The 17,773-nt window shown below is 39.7% G+C and overlaps 1 protein-coding gene across 1 annotated transcript in view; it reads right to left on the reverse strand.

Moving 5' to 3' along the window:
• LOC117253907 (ephrin type-B receptor 1-like) overlaps positions 1-17,773 on the reverse strand; it is a 114,540-nt gene that overhangs the window by 67,930 nt on the left and 28,837 nt on the right. Inside the window, exon 2 of the mRNA XM_033621770.2 lies at positions 496-560. Coding sequence (XP_033477661.2) covers positions 496-560 — 65 coding nt within the window. The remainder of the gene's footprint in view (positions 1-495; positions 561-17,773) is intronic.

A 17,773-nucleotide genomic window follows, 5' to 3' on the forward strand; every position in this document is an offset into this window, starting at 1 on the left:
TCCCTCCCTCCCATTTTGTGTGTCTCTCTCTTTTCCCACCTCCCCACTCTGCTCCCTCATTCCCTTTTTTTCCTCTCCTCTACCTTGTTCTTTTCTGAAGAGGGACAACCATTCATCACAATTAGAGCAGCTCACCTCAAACCCACACATACACAGCAGACCATTGTAACCGGCTAGTAGCTCAGCCAATATTTAAAAAGAAGAGTACAAGACGGGAGGAAGACCCTATACTATTTTATTCTATTTGATTTTACTCTAATGTATTAATTTGTCTCTCGCAGACTCTTGTGAGCCATACCTCCCTGATCCCTTGGAATCCATTCTATTCTGCATCAATAGCAGTTAATTGGTGTCACCTTGCAACTGTAATTAGGATTTTGACAGACTCCTTAATGGAGCACTGTAAAGTGTACTCAAACTGCTTTCCCCAAGGGTACACACACAAGCATACACCTACGCACACATGCACAGTACACCTCTGCACATTGTTCTTACTCCATTGGCAGGGAACGATATCCAGCCAAGCTCAGCTGTCGCCGTCCTTGTATCCATCACTGTCTCTGTCAGACAAAAAGAGAGGCAGACAGAGAGAGAAAGAGAGAGGTGAAAAAGAGGGAGCTGCAGGAAGAGGACAGGTATGAGTTTAATTAACAGTCAGCTCAGATGCCAACTTTAGTACTGCATAGTGATGCGTGTCATTCATATTCATAAAATCCCACTTTACACTGTTTCCTGTAATGCCTCTCCCCTCTCGTCTTTCCCCCACCTGCTCATAAAAGAGATAATAGCCACAAATGAACCTAAACAAATAAAAAATCCTATTGCTATGCCAACAAAGTATAACCAAAACAACAATGATAGAAGACAATGACAACAAAGATAATACAATTATAGACAATGGCAGCATTTCCTGCTTAGTTATTATACATTTGATAATGGCTATTTCCAAGGCACCACGCTACCATTCAGTGTTATCATCTGTGCACATACAACTATATCACTTAGCTGTTACTACAGTACATAATCAAATAGTATGTTGAAGTACTGCTGCATTCTAAAAATAGTAATAACTTTAATTAATACTTTATGAATAAGATTGCAGTGATGGCTCATGACACTGTAAATGATCTTGTTTTTGGATTGAATGCATACACTTTGGTAATAGAAAGTGGAAAGCATGAATCTCACAAGAGCACCCCTGTCTCATAGACCTTTTTTTTCCTAGGACAGTGAAGGCATGACCCATTCTTCTCTCTCTGATTGGTTCTAGTACTCGTTACTCTCATTAGTTGGGTTGGGTGAGATTGGCAAGGGTAAAAATATCAGGGTAAGCCAATCAGAGGCAGAGTAACGCAGTGTAGGACGGGTCATGCCTTCGCCTTCCTGGGCTACTCTGCCAACTAGTCAAGCAATTACAGTTTACATCCATGTCAGTCCAGACTTCATATGTAGCCATGGCAGTTGCTTCAAATATAGATGTTGCTGCAAAGAAGCTAATAATTCTAAAACATGGAGGCTTCAAACATCTTCAACCCAGCAACAAAGAAGATCTATACAGTATATATAGTTTTAAGGCAGACACCTATGATCAGTGTAATCAATTCAGAATGCAACCAAGTAATGATGGCCAGGAAATATTTTTACAGAACAAAATTATGTCACAGTGAAGTTGACCTTTGACTTTTGGGATATAAATTACAATTATGTCATCATTTTATCTATAAGACATTAATGTAAAATTTTGTCGAAATTAGTGTATGAATTGTAGAGTTATGGCCAAAAACAAAAATGTTTTGTGAGGTCACAGTGACCTTGGACCACCAAACTTTGTCTGTGAGTCCATGTATATGTTTGTGCCAATTTTGAAGAAATTTCCGAACAGTGACATAGTGTTCATGAGAATGGAAGTTACAGTGAGGTCACAGTGACCTTGACCTTTGACCACCAAAACTTAATTGGTTCTTTAAGTCCAGGTGGACGTTTGTGCCAAATTTGAGGAACATTTCCTCAGGGCATTCTTGGGATATTTCAGTCATGAGAATGGGACGGACGGACAATCCTAAAACATAATGCTTCCGACCGTGGCTGTCAATGACACAGAGGCATAAAAACCTGCCGTACAGCGTGACGTACCTAAACAGGCAATATGACAATATACTATGAACTAATACACATTTCTTAACCATTAGACATTTTTATTTTCTATTCAGAACATGATAACAACATATTGCCCACTCTGATGATGCCTGATATTTGATTTTTTGCCAAAATCCAAAATGCCAATATGTAACAACTCATTTGACCGATATTAATAATAATAATATCAATATTGATATATCCACTTTTTCCCTACCTAATTTTAGTGATCATCAAGTCTCTTCTGTAGTGGGATTAACATCACATTATGCATGCATACTCTTATCGTGATGGCCCACTAGTAGATGTAGACATGAAATACAATGATTCTGAATGTATGTATTCATTCATTATGCAAAATCAGACAAAGCATGTTGGCCGATTCTGATCAAATTTGAAATTGTAATCTCTTACACTAATCATTACAGACATACCTGATCACATTGGTTAATGGGTTAAAGGCAGTTATGGTAATTAAGAATCACCTACAGGTGAAATCAGTCAGCGGCAGCGATAGCAATAAGAAAGACAACTCCATTATGTGAATATGTGTAGATAGCACTTAGCTGATCTGGGTGCCACTAATGACTGCATGTCCCCACCATAACCTACACTATCGGCTCTATCTGCTACAGTAACCTCACATATTGCCTGTCTCATTTATTAAATCACAGCCAGGTGATGTACTGACACAATCCTGTACATCACAAAACTAATTGTGCTCTCTCAGATAGCTACAAAGATGTATGACAGCACAGCAAAGCTACTTGACAGCAAAACCGCAGATGGCAACATTCACTGTAAAAGTAAAACAATTCATATTAGACACCCTGCTGCGTTAATGGTGAAATATTGCCATGTGAGCTGCCCTGAGAACTATTTTCTGCACATTTCTGCCTGGTATGTGCAAAGCCTGGCAGGCTGGGAAATTGTAAAATGAGAGCAATTTCATGAGGAAAAAAGTGATTTACGGTAACATGTCCATGCATGCAAATGTTGGTATAGTACAGAAAGTGGTGGTAAAACCACATGCTATCAAACATTTAGGATGACAGAGTTATGGAAGACACTTTTTATTACTATTGCTGGTAGTAGTAGTGCAGACAGTAAAGCAAACATTCAGAATCTTAAAATGCTTATGAAATGCTGCTTCCCCTGTAACTACACCTGTTAAAATAATAACATTTTGGCCACCAAAAATAATGTTTCAACCACACAGAAGGCTAAAAAACATCATTTCCCCTTTTTGTTTCAGGCTTTGCTCAGACGGTTTCTTAGCTCGATGCTCGTTATGACTGAACTAAACTGTTGTGTGCAAAATTAACAGCGAGGGGACAGTCTGAGATGCTCAAGCCGACATAAGTTAGTTGGCATGCTGACAACACAGACCCTAACACAGAGCCCTTTGTAATAAAACATGGTGAGAAGATTCGACGACATCACACCACGAGGCAGCCGCAGGCAAACAACCCCCCTTGATTCTTGACATGCTCTCCTCCTCTTGCACTCTTTCATTCTGTCACCCTGCCTCTCATTATCTCCACCCCTCCTCCTCCTCACATCCTCTCCACCTTCATCCTCTCCTTCACTCTACCTCCCTGTCTTTTATCTCCCCCCCCTCTACCTTGGGTGCTTCTTTTTTTGTCAGCGAGCGAGCCTAATTACAGCAGAACCCAGTTTTCAGCTCTCCCTTGGGAGTGAAGGTCGTCTGGGAAAATGAAATGCTTGTCACGCGAAAATGTAGTCGACTATCAAAATCTTGGACCAAAGCTTATTCAAACGGTGACAATTGTCACTATCTAATTTGTAGCTTCAGTGCATTTAGTGGCATGTTGTCAACAAAGGTTTTCAAACACTGATCCACAGCAGAATATAGACCCAGTTTATTTCTGCCTTGCATATTTTGCCTGTTCAGATGTCTTTGAAGTTTGGGTAAAAAAAAAAAAATGAGGCTAAAAAGAAAAATGGTAATATAGAGAGAAATCCACAATGTTGACAGAGGAGATGTTGGAATAGCTCGTGTAGTCTTACAAGCTATACCTTCCAGCAAACTCGGGGTGCAAAAAGGGGTTTGATTCAAGGCTTCGCTTAAAGAATAGAACAATGGTTGTGCACTGTCATTCTCCACCGTACCACCATATTTCTACTTCACAAAAACAGGGTGTTAAAGACATATTCTCAGGAAATTTTAGCATACAATACACAAACTTTGCTGGTAATACATTTATAGAAAATGGACTGCGCCATCATGCCCAGGAACTCTTGGGAGACCTCTGTAATTCATCATTTTATGTTATTACATCTCGCTCACAGCTTGAGCTTTATGACCAAGTGCTGAGAGAGTAACGTTGGTGAAAACACACACACAAAAATCTTTAATATACATTCAATGTTTTATTACATGTTGAACAAATATTAATGAATAAGAAAATTATTTTTTTCCAAATGTGTGATCATCTATCTGGGCTGTGACTAATGATAATTTTCGAGTAAAATTTTAATGATCATTTTCTGGATTCATTCATTTTATTTAATCTTGTGAAATTAGAATAGAATAGAATAGAATAGAATAGAATAGAAATAGAAATTAAAAATTTCTTGTGTTCTGGTCATTACAGCAGCACCAAATATAAAAGCCTTCATAGAAGTTTCAAACTTAGAAAAGAAAAATGCTCTTCATAATAAAAATATTCTTCATAATAACTCAAAGCCCAAGGTAGCATCCTAAACTGCTTGTTTTGGCAACCAACTGAAATGCTGTCATATTGGACAAAGAAAAAAATCAATTCCGCACATTTGAGAAGCTTGAAATAGCAAATGTTTGGCATTTTTAGCTAAAAAATTACTGACAGTTAATTTATTATCAAAATATTGTCAGCCTCTTTCGATCAAAAATCAGTAGGGGTGTAAATCACAAGTTTCATCCCAATAGGATATTTTATCAATTCTCTGGACAAGCATACAATTTTTTGCTGATATCACAAAGCCTGCCACGATACAATTTCAATTCGATTCGGTTCAATTCAGGGACCTGCGATCGATAAGAGACAGTATCAGCAAGTATCCTCACTGTCAGTTTCTTGGCTGCTTGTCGTTGTCTGCCTGACACTAGGCTACTAAAACTGTTCAAATGTTTAGGAGGAGGTGCACTTGCACAGAAACAGTCAGCAAGATGTCATGGGACTTTAAAAATAAAGGCACATCTTAAAGATGACAATTAGAGTTGGGTCAGTGTCTGGGTTTGCTGGTCTCACTTCGAGCTCAAACCAGTTTTGATTTTATGTAAAGCAGCTGAACCAGCATTTGTCATTATGACACTTTCTGGCAAATTAAAAAGTAGCCTTCATCAGCAACCTGTGCTGACAGCGTCACAGCGCTAAATCTAACTTATATTGCATTAGTAATAAGCAACATGACACCGTGATTAACATAATGTTATGCTTATTTGTTTATAAATGGACTAACAGCTGTGAGCTGAGCACAGCAACATGAAGGGGCATAACATTTCACCAAGGTGGGAGAGAAATTATTACAATTGTATATGTTTACTACAAAGTTCACGTGTTTTATTGTATAATGAGAGGAGACACTTCAGTCTTAGTCTTTCAAGAAAACTAAAACTGTACCAATATGGCAACATTTTGGAAATGAAGCTTATAACAGAGGTGTCCTAATTAGCTGCAAGTGATGCAGTGCGCCATTTACAGCCAAACCTTTGTCGGACACCCTGTTTCTATTTATTTCTTTTGCTGGATTTGAAAGCCCTGCAATTGATGAGGAAATCGCTGATTAATAAAGTTGAACTGAGAAATAATTTTTACAATGCCTCCTCATTTCACAACAAAAAAACTAAATACAGTGGCTGCTGGCTGGAGGAAGATCACCAGGGGTCTAAATGTTTCTGGTAAGCTAAATGACCAGCACTAATAATAGGCTACCCATAGGCTGCTCTCTGCTGGCTGTACTGTGTGTTCCAGCTCATATCACAATATAAAACATGTGCTTTCCGTGTAAAAAGCATAAACATAGGAAGATAGCAAGTACTAACCCATTTTTTAAGAGGCAACATCTCCAATATGATCTCAAGGTCAGAGCTGATATTCATATGACATAACAAAAGTGCATATTGAACAGATTCAGTGTGGACATAGAGCTCCGATATTATGCGATGCAACGTGATAGTCAGACGCACTTTAGGACACAGTATCATTATGTTCCACTCGGGAGCGGCTGCTGAGGCAAGTGAGACGAGAACTTATGGTAAAATTCGGTATACCGGTTCAGTGTTTGGCTAATGCAGGATTCAGCCCTTTCCATGACTTTTCAAGGACCCATAATATGTTTTTTTTCTTTCCCCACTTGCCTGACTAGCAGGCCTACATGAAGGGAAAAACAGAAAGCAGCGAGAAAATGAAGAAACATACAGTACATGTAAACCTTGTTACACATCAGCGCATATTAGAGCTACGTCACGTCGTCAGCTCCACAAAATACATTTGCCCTTATGTTACATTATGCGGAGGGTTATTCATGGGAGATTACTGTAGCCATTTCATTACACACAACAAAATTATGACCATTTAATGATTTTTACAAATTCCATGACTTTTCCAGGCCTGGAAAATTTGACTGTCAAATTCCATGACTTTTCCAGGTTTTCCATGACTGTGGGAACCCTGTAAATATCAAACGTGCTTGAATTTTTTTTCACAGGCCCAACCTTATTGATGCTATGTATTGATGTTTTCACTTTGCATTAAATGATATAGGATTGTTGATCACTGAATTGATATATCAATCTAGACTGATGTTTCGTTACGCTCCTAATGATTAATTGACTAATTATTTTAATTCTCTCCATATATTGCCCATCATTTTTCCAGGTGTATGAGAACAACATAACTAACCCATATCAGCAAACGTGCCTTGCAAATTCTGCCTTTTTAAAGAGAAGAGGTCTATGCAGGGCTTATTAGAGTGCATCTACTCATCAGTCTAATTAACAGTGCGCAGCACACACCTCTCCGTGCATAATAGGGTATACTCTCCGATCAGCCTAATTACTTTTGACATATTGGAGGCTGTGATAGCAGTGTGCCCACCTCCCCCGCAGTGTTGCACCTCCTCAACCAATGCTACACCACTGAACAAAACCAAAGCCATTTTATGGCAGAAGAAACAGCAGGTAAATCTCGGCGATATTGTAGCAGTCAAAGAGGCTGTTAAATCCTTGTTGTGGCCCAAGAGGGAGAAATAAAAGTATTTCCATCACAGACGCTGAATTAGAAGCAATTTTACTGTTTCACTGCCTCGCCTCCTCCCGTTCCTTTTTTCTGTGTGTGTGTGTGTGTGTGTGTGTGTGTGTGTGTGTGTGTGTGTGATGTATAAGTACAGGTGGTCAAATGGCAAGTGAGGTCGGTTCATCCTATGCTAATTAGCCTAGTGTGTTCTAACCAGATTAGTTTACTGCTCAAAGACTGCAAATTAGTGCAGATTTATATGCTTCTAAATGTGTGTGTGTGTGTGTGTGTGTGTGTGTATTGTATATAACTGTATGTGCCTCTGAGAGAAAGCTAGAAAGGACGCCTGGGAGCATCATACGCGTGGTTAAGGAAGCACAACAAAATAACACGCAGACATGCACATACACACCCTCCGAACACACGCTAAAAGCCCTCCTGGAGTTAAAGACGTCATGCCGCCCGCAGAGACAGACGTTGACCAATCAGGCATTGAAGTGAAATGGCACAGCAACACGGAAGGACAACTCCGTCAAGAGCACACACACATTCAGACGCAGATGTGCAATTGCAGGAATCAAGTATACGTAGGCTATACAGATACATGTGTACGCTCTCACACACACAAACATAAACTCTGCAGGACTCATGCTGAGCAGCTGTTCTTTGAATCCAACCTCGCATTAACCCAAAATCAATTATAAAGACATTATGAGGAAGGGCACACTGCTCTGAGAATCTGAAAAACTCTCCCACACATGTAACCTGGGTGAACATTTACCTCTCCACAGGAAATGATGTAATTAAAATTAAACACTAGGATGAACTGCTAAACAAAAAGGAGGGTCTGATTATTAGAAGAAAAGAATTAAAGCAAGTATATAATAAGTCTTGTTAAGGTTTACCTCCTGTCTAGAATGTGTTTCCCATATAAGGCCCACAGGAGCTCCGGTAGACTCATTATACTCTTGTGTCTCAGTACTGCTATTTATCTGTTCCCTTCAGCTAAAACTTTGGCTTGTACACAGCCTGCAAAGTCTTACCTGATAATTTTCACATTCAACATCAATCTGAAGTACTGGCTAATGGGCTGACCCTGTTGTCTTAAAACAGTCTGCTCAGCAGTTCAAAAACACATTGTATCAGCAAAAAAATAGACATAACTATGCAACAACAGTAGATTTACACGAGCAGCTGTGGATGTTGTGGACAAAATCACAATTCTGCTACAGAAGCATGACACCTGCATGTCATAAATTAAAGAGACAGTTTGGTTTCAGGGGAGATTTTCTTTGTTATCCACTTACCCAGAGTGAAACTAACACATGCTGATTCTGTTTTAGGTGCAATCTGAAGATACACTAAATGGTACATTACTGGATGACTGTGGGGTCAGTAGCAGCTTCACTTCAAAAGTACTTTCGAAGTACAATACCTTACTGTGTGGATAGTTAGTCTTATGTGAGACAGCTTTTCTAAAAGAGTGGCCAAAATAGAAGTAACATTGGCTGGAATATTCCAATTTGTAGTCCCTTGTATGAGTGAAACTCCCCCAGAAAGGCTTCAGATATGGTCTTGACTGGTCTTGAAATATAATCCCAAGTCCACTTTATCCGAGACGAAGACAAGGCCGAGTAAAAATGTGGCTGAGTCAGAGACGAGACCTTCAAAAAGTAGTTGATGGGTCTCACGTCAAGACCAATCTTGGGTAGTACAACACTCCCGTTTACAAAATGTTGTTCATCAGTTACTGTGCATGACGTGGACAGCCCTTTAGCATTGGATCAAATTTTTTGCATCATCCATTACATTTTCCCATAGTCCACTGGGCTTTGTGACTAGTCCAGTCCAGTGTTGGAAAACAAAACAAAACCATGTCTTTAGGCTTCCGCTGACAATGACTGAGAGAACCATAGGTCCTGCTGTATCACATTTATCCTCCGCTAACTTTCCCTGCTCGTAGTGCTATGAATTTTCTTCTTGATTTCTCCTCCTCTGTGTGCGACACAAACAAATTTTGTAGAAAACATCATAAAATTAAAAGCAAACAGCATCCAGCTAATCAGTGTCTTTCCACCTTGGTGGGACCTTAAGGGCCGTCCACACCAAGAGCGATAACTATAACAATAACTGTAAATATATTGTTTCCTTCTAACTCAACTGGATGACAGAGACTACAACTAACGACAAACATTGGCGAATGATACTAGCAGGATCACTTACAGAACGATTCGATGAATGATAAAAACAATGACAGCCAATCACTTCCCAAGCTGCACTCCAGCTGTGACTAAGGCAGGCTGAGGCCGAGTCAAGACCAAGACCAGACCAGTGCAAGTCCCACATTGCATGACACAGTTAAGATAAAATGTGTAACATGCAAACCACAGGCACTGCTCAACTGATGTTAAAAATCAACATTCCCAAAAAGACATGCACAAAAAACAAATGAAGATTCCTCGTCATTCACCTCTTTTATTGCCAGACTGTTTATGTGTGTATTTCTGAGTGCACCATGAGAGATGTCTTCATAAAATAATCAGAAGATGAATTTTATGTGTTAGAATTTGCTTTCTGTGCGCAAATAAATACAAACACAAAGGAGCTAAATCAACTTCACCATCTTGACTCAGCACTGTTTTTTTACACAGGCAATTAAGTGATGTTCCTGCGGTTGTGGTTTTGACCTGGTCTTGAAATTAAATCCAGAGTCTTCTTTTTCTGAGACCAAGACAAAGCCAAATTAAATGTGGTTAAGTCAGAGACGAGACCTTCAAAAAGTGGTCTCAAGACCAACCTTGAGTACTACAACACAGCCGTTCACAAAATGTTGTTCATTAGTGTGGGTGCTCATATCATTACCATTATAGTTACTGTTCATGATGTGGACAGCCCTTTAGCATTTGATCAAATTTTTTGCATCATCCACTACATTTTCCCATAGTCCACTGGGCTTTGTGACTAGTCCATTAGGTGTTGAAAACAAAACAAAGCCATGTCTTTAGGCCTCTGCTGACAATAACTGAGAGAACCATAGGTCCTGCAGTATCACATTTATCAGTCCCTCATCCTCCGCTAACTTTCCCTGCTAATACTGGTATTAATTTCCTTCTTGATTTCTCCTCCTCTGTGTGCTACACAAAACAAATTAGACACATGGGGCTCTTGGTCCTCATGTATTAATAGCTAATCTCTGTTTATTTGCTTTCACACACTGCAGGGATCTCTGTACTCGGGCATGCCACCATATGTAGCAGTTCCAGGAAAGGCCAACCTGCAGCCTGACAGTATATTAGTGCTGATGATAAACACAAAGGACTATTAGTCCTTTAGTTAGAGCCATTAGTTACACTTTTGGGGCAATTAAGAGGTTATTCAAATGATAAATCTCATAGACATGCTTCCCAGTTAAATGTCTTCCTCTGTACTTTTATTTGATTTCCTAAATGACCTGTGTTGACAAATCTCGCTGCTTATTTGTGGCAGTCCTCTGGCTTTGTTCCCATTATCCTTAGAGGCGATGCCTCTAAAGGTTTGTGTCGAGAGCAAAACACTGATGATAAAATATTTTTGTATCAAAGTTCCAGTTGAAGTTGCCAAATTTCTTTTCGTGGTGTTCAGCTTTTGCTTTTCATTTCCTAGCTGCTAAATTAGATGAAATACGCCTCTTCAAGCATTTTTGGTTTCAGCTACTGTCAGCCCCACTCTTATTTATGCACATTTAAACTCCTTTTATTAAGAGTGGTAATTCAAGCACCTCCGTCCCTGCTAAAATAGTACACTACAGCACATGGATCATTGTGAACAGAGCAGTTAAGGTGAACACCATGCAATACATTATGCAGTTACATCATACTGTTACAGTAAAACAGGCAATAATGGGTTTGAAGAAAGTACTTAAATAACCTAATAGGAGGAAAGCATTCTGATTCATCTTGATTTTTTAGTACAAATCAATGGCTGAATTGGTCATTTGATAAAAGCCTACTGTAGTCATGTATTGATTTACTTCTTACTTATGAACCATGGAGCTGTAGATTATAAAAATAATCATATGAAGACTTCATATAAACTTCTTTGTAGATAACACCTATTGATTTTACAAGTGAGCCTATATCAGTGTTTCACATGCATCTTACTGTAATAACACTTTCACTATCACTTAATATCAGTAAGTAGTAATGTGATACCCCCTCCCCCGCAGTATATTCTCCAAACTTTTCAAAGTTTAAACTCCCCGGCTGATTACTGCACTTACATGACAGCAACATGCGCCAGTGCAGCATGCTGATACTGTGGTGTTGTTATCTCTGCCAGACATAAGGTGGGGGGAATCACACCTTCCAGTGTGTGTGTGTGTGTGTGTGTGTGTGTGTGAGCTAATCCCACATACTACCAGACCAAGCAGCCTGATATTTTGTGCGCATATTCATGACTATAGGCTCAAGAACATCTCGTGGTTGCACTGATTCATTGTTGAAAAGCCTGTTTCATACTCAGTGACTGCTGACTGCTCGCTCCTCTTAACCAGCCAGTAGGGGCTGCAAGTCATCAAAATAAATCACATAGCAAAAGCACAGAGAAAAAAGCATACCCAGACATTGTTTCGGCTAAAAAAAAAAAAAAAAGACATATAAAGAGAACTGGATGCAGTGTTGGAGGCAGGGCACCGTTTATCCCTATGAAAGCTGTTCAGTGAACCATGAAGCCATAACAGTTCGACTTCATGGGTGTAAAATAACCTGGATCTTCAGCATCATCGGGCCAATCAGGCAAGCACTCTAAAGACTTTGGCAGTGGGGAAGCTAACCTCCACCTACTTCTAGTTTGGCACTCAGCTAACTTGAATGGGGATAACATGATTTCACTGTCAGCTCTTCTAGACTTTCAAAATGCTATGCTATTTTGGGCCCAATAGCATCATGTGGCAGACTTGGACGTTGTACTTACACGGTTTGTCACTATGTCACATTGGCTTTAAAGACCAGCAACCTTCCTGGGGGCCTGGCTAAAAACAAGAAGCCTTGCCTTTTGTTGCAGGCCACATGTTGGCCTTTGTTGTGGCTCAAAAACTGGCCTCTATAGAAAAGTTTGGTCTCATTTTGCACCAGAGCATCTGAAGATTCCACACCTAATATGTTATGATCCACTAGAACATGGTAAGACAGGAGATAAGAAAACAAAACAGAGAACACTTTCCTAGCTGTGTAAGTGTGACATGTTGTGTGATATAAGAGGGTGATATGATGTTATGTGACTATGTGATGTTGATGGATCTGTGCTGTTGCACACTGTATCGTCAAAGATTCCACCAGCTGTTGAACTGAACCGAGTTAAAGCTGCACTAATCAAAATTTAATATTAAAGTAACAATGGAGCAAATGACCATAACAAGAAGTTGCTCACAGTGACAAACCCACAGACAGTTATTGCCTGACTCAGCAGTCATCCTCAGCTCTGTGGAGCATTCTAGCATCTTTCGGCTCATTTCTTTTGGGTTTACAGCCAGCAAATTTCCTGTTTTGGTTCGCTCTCATCGTCATTTTTTTTTTTTTTTCAGCTGCGGCAGACAGCTGTTTTCAGCAAAAATGCTTGAATAACCTCACTGTATACAACCAGCCTAGCACGGAACAGCAGATAATGCTACTATTAATGCTACTAGCTGATGAACACATTGAAGCACAAAGGTTTTCCCCTCAGGAATTGGTGAAGGTCAGACAGAGCTAAAAGGAGAGTAAAACTGTACTTACACTCATCAAGTGTTAACCACAATGGCTATGAATGGATGCAATGTTGCTCACCATGTGCCAAATGTTTCAATAGATAGCACTTTTGCTAACACATTCATCATATCAACTTTATGTCAGCGTTGTGTTTACAGCTTCTTCAGCTCCACGCAAGTGGCAAAAAACATTTTTCTGATATTATTCATATACAATATCTCCTAAAACAAGGAAAACTTGTGAACCTCCCATAACACCAACCCAAAGCACCAGCAGCCAGCATGAACAAATGACTACCAGACAACAGGTGGTGAACAGATAATAAATGGACACAGATTTAAAGGACATCCATCCATCACACTCATTGTAGACGTTTTCAGGCCAAGTGTGCCCACAAAGCAGCGTGGTCTCACAGCAACGGATCTGTAGGATCAGACGTGTGCACAAGTAGAACCGATGCCTTGAGGTATCAGGTTGTTTTTCTCATTGCTGACACGTTGTTGTTGTGAATGGAAGCTGGGAGTGGCGCAGGGACGCTGTGTTAAAAAGAACAACCGAGCTGTCACACATGAGCACTTATCTGTGTCACGGTTTCTTATTGAACAAGCATTACACACGGAATACACACACGCACACACACTTTCAGTCTCAGACTTTGTGGTCCCTGTCTTTGTTTCTTTCTCTGTCTCGTTCTTTGTGTCTCCCTCACCCTCTGATTTCACCTCTCCTCTTGTTCCCCTCTCGCATCTGTTGTTAACAGCCTTGACCTAGAAAATTTGTGGTGTCATGACTCCACTTGATGAAAGAGGACGTGCTCGTCACTGTTGGAAAACATATCATCGCTCTCCTACAGAAACCTATCTAAAGAGGCCGTTACATCCCCCAGATGCCTGTGCATTTAAACAATTTACAGCGTTCTCCATCGCTTCTGTCAAAAAAATCTAAATTGAGAAATGCTGGCCCATGACTCCTATAATGTTGAATTTCTTTACAATAGTATAGCTTGATGACTTGTCACTAAGACATATTATATGTTAGATAATTCAATACAACACAGGGCAGACCTGTCAACAAAATACATAGTCTTTAAAGAAGCAGGGCAGGTTTGTGGCTTTAAAGCACAGAAGATGTATCGTGGTTCTCCAGAATATGATTGCTTGTCACAGTAGAGGCTTGTCACTATAAATACAACTGCAACATATTGAGTTTTTAGACGACAGGGTGTGCTAGTCACTGTAAAAATAAATAAATAACTAACTTATTGTCTTTTAGAAAATAGGAATGGCACAACAATAAAGCGAGAACATATTGGGTTCTTATTTTTAGAACTGAGCCCTGATGAAGCCTGTCTTTCTCTTCCTTTCTCTCTGGAAGAAAACTTAACATGAAACTGCCACTTCCACAAAAAGAAACGTGCACACCAACACACACACACACACACGTGCACACGCTCGCTCAGAGACACAAGCGCGGTGTGAAGCATCCAGTCTGTCAATGTGGCAGAATCCTTTGTGCCTTTGTGACTAACACAAGGGGAACAGGCCTCTAACTGACATGCTCTTTTTTTTTTTTTTTTTAAGCAGAGCGACGCCTGTAGATGCCACATTAGACATCGTCACACGCCGGATCATTTGTTAACGTGAATGTTCATTGCATTGATAGGACGGGTAATTCGGAGAGCTACATGAGTTGGCACTGCTGAGGCTGAAATACAGTAGCCTCTGTAGGCACAATTAAAAGTTTATGTTCTCCCTATGGAGCATATGGTGAATAGGATGGGCAGCCATTTGTCCTCGTTTGTTAAATGGGTATATGAGGAGACAAAGTTTAAAATCCAGGGAGGGATGTGTGGTGGGGTTTGAGGCCGATGGATATATGCTTTGTTAGTTTGCTTGATTTCTGTTGTCAGGTCTGAATAAAGTGTCTTCCATGTGCATGACCACTTGGGCTGGGTTGTACCAACAAGGACTAATTTAATCTAAGATTAGTCCTAATCAGAGATTCACAAAACAAGGTTTAAAAATGAGTAAATCCAGACTCAAAATTAAGCTGAGCTCTGTTGCGCATTTAAAAACTAACTTCTGTTCAGTAAATTCAAGTTTTTAAAAAGATTAAATAGAGTTAAATCAAAATGGAGGTGCTTGTTTACCCAAAGTAAAATAAACTGAAGTTGCATTAATTCTCAGCTGCTCTTCACATTGTTTGCCAGCTAGCTAAATGTCAGTTAGGTAGCCTAATGTTATGGCTCGGCACAGAAGAATTTCTCCTCCTTTGACAAAATCTTGCTGGCTGACTTGATGGGGCAATATGGTCAATTAATAGGAGATAAAGAAAAATACGGACAACAGCACAGTAAAACAAAAGCACAGGAAGAACAGGAAAAACGAGACTGCCTGGCAGCAACTGGCAGACGGTTTTAACTTATCTTTCTTTCACTGCCATGTTTGACAGTCGGTCCAGTCTTCCTGTTCAGCTCCATAACTGCTTCCTTGCTGAACCAGTGTCTTGAGAGAAACCAAGCAGCATCATAAAGCTCATTTGGGTTGAGTTTGTCCCTTAACTTTCTCCAAGAAACTTCTTTTACTTAATCCATGTCAAAAAGGCAGTCATTTTAAAAGTTAAAACCCCTCAGGTGTAAGTTAAAGTTATTACTGGATCACAATTTAGAAAAGTTAGAAAAGTTTTGGTGCAACAGAATTAACTTAAATGTAAGTTTATAGTAAACTTAAACAATGATTTAATTGGGTTTAAAGATGAATCCCATGGAGCAACCCAGCCTTGAAGTAAGATGTCAGTTGGATGTGACATGCAGATGGTACGTGGATTTGTAATTGACAGTTTGGAACGTATCAGCATAAATCTAGAGGCTCTAAAACCAGGTGAGAGAGGGAACAGCTGTTGAACTGATCGTAAAGGACCATTTAATTAATGCTGAGACAGATGTACCAATCCCGATATTGGCCTTATTTAGAGGATTGGGTATTGCCCAGATATGATGTGCAAGTGCTTCACAATGAATGCATTTCAATGTGAAGTGTGATTTTTGGTTAGCATTAGCACAAAGCACAGAAACAGCCTTATGTTTCTTAACCTGACTGATCCAAATGAATTCCCTGCAGCATGGAAGCGTTGTAAAGATCCGGGAGACAAATATGGCAGCGGTTAGGATTGGTGCTCAGTATCAGCAGATATCAGCATGAGTTGAGGTTTTTGCAGTGGCATCAGGAGAGAATTCAGTCAGATAAAATAAAACTTTGCTGTCTGTTCACATGGAAATTTGTCCTGCATCCACACGGATGTCAAAAGAGCAACATAAAACACATTAAGAAATCTGTGAGGTCACCCTCCAGCAGTCATCAAAAAGAAAAGATGCACTATGCAACCTTTGAGAAAAAGATCGTTGCATCAACTGACGCTTGTTATTTGATGTTTATCTGCAGTTTTGCATTGCACTGTAAAAGTGATGAATGCACCCCTCTGCGTGTGATATAGTAGGTTGGGAGGTTAGTCGAAAGCTTTAAGGGTCAAAGATAAAGCTGAATGGGTATCTCAGTGATTTTATATTGCACTTCCATAAAGTTGGAGAACTCACAAGAGACAGATTAAAAAGGAAAGGCTCCAGAAATGTTGAATCCCATAATACAGCCAATAGCATTTTTTGGTTTGATTATAAGGCAGTAGTGGACTTCAAGTGAACTTGTACTGGCATCTGTTTGATAGTCAGGAACTGTCACTTTTAATATGACATCTAGAGTACACTGTAAATGAGACAACTTTAACTGTCACGAAACTCACAAACTCACAAAACTACACGGCAAAATCCAGTAGGGCTTTAAGAGCATCAAGAGATTTCCAGTGTTTTCGCTGTGTGCGTCTCAGAGCTGCCAGTCAGAAATGAAAGATGAGTGGGACACGCAATCAGACGAGGCAGAACTGAGAGCTACACACTGAAGCATTACAGCTCCGAACGCCAACATTTAATCTCCAAGCCCCAAACATCAAAGCCCTAATCCCCCACATTTTTCATCAAATCAATCTTAAGTAAATATACTTCCAGTCTGTATTTCTTTTGCATTTTGACATGTAAACTGACAATAATTTAGAAGCCCACGGGAGTCCATCAAAGTGGGGCGTTAAAATAATTTTATATGTGACTTGCGCTCAGAAAAAGCCTGATGGAAAAGGACCCGGTAACTGAATAGAACTCAGCTGAAAGGAAATGGGCCACGGTGTGTATTGTGTGTCTAAGTACATCTACACTGCATCTCAAACGGTGACAAGCTCATCCTATTCACAAAGAATACACCCACAGCAGCATTACAGCCTCTTAAGTTTATATAAGTGCAATGAGAAGGCAATGTGGAGACTGAAGAAAAAAAGAACTAAAAAATACACATCTCCAGTGCACTGAAGGCTGCAACAAGCCAACATTACCAAATGAGCCTGCAATCATAAATCTCTGTATGAAGAAACTTAATTTAAATTGCTCTAAATGAGGTCCAGTTCTTCATATAACTTATTTTTTTAACAAACATTGGACTTGGCCAAATAATACATTCCAAATTACACTCTGCTATTGTAACTAATAATTATTTCAATTTTTTAATCAACTGGCCAATTATTCTCTCAGTTCACTGATTTATTAATTTGGTCTTGAAAATGTGAGAAAAAGTT

The sequence above is a fragment of the Epinephelus lanceolatus genome, chromosome 6 (genome assembly GCF_041903045.1).
Source record: "Epinephelus lanceolatus isolate andai-2023 chromosome 6, ASM4190304v1, whole genome shotgun sequence".
NCBI classification, from domain to species: Eukaryota; Metazoa; Chordata; class Actinopteri; order Perciformes; family Serranidae; genus Epinephelus; species Epinephelus lanceolatus.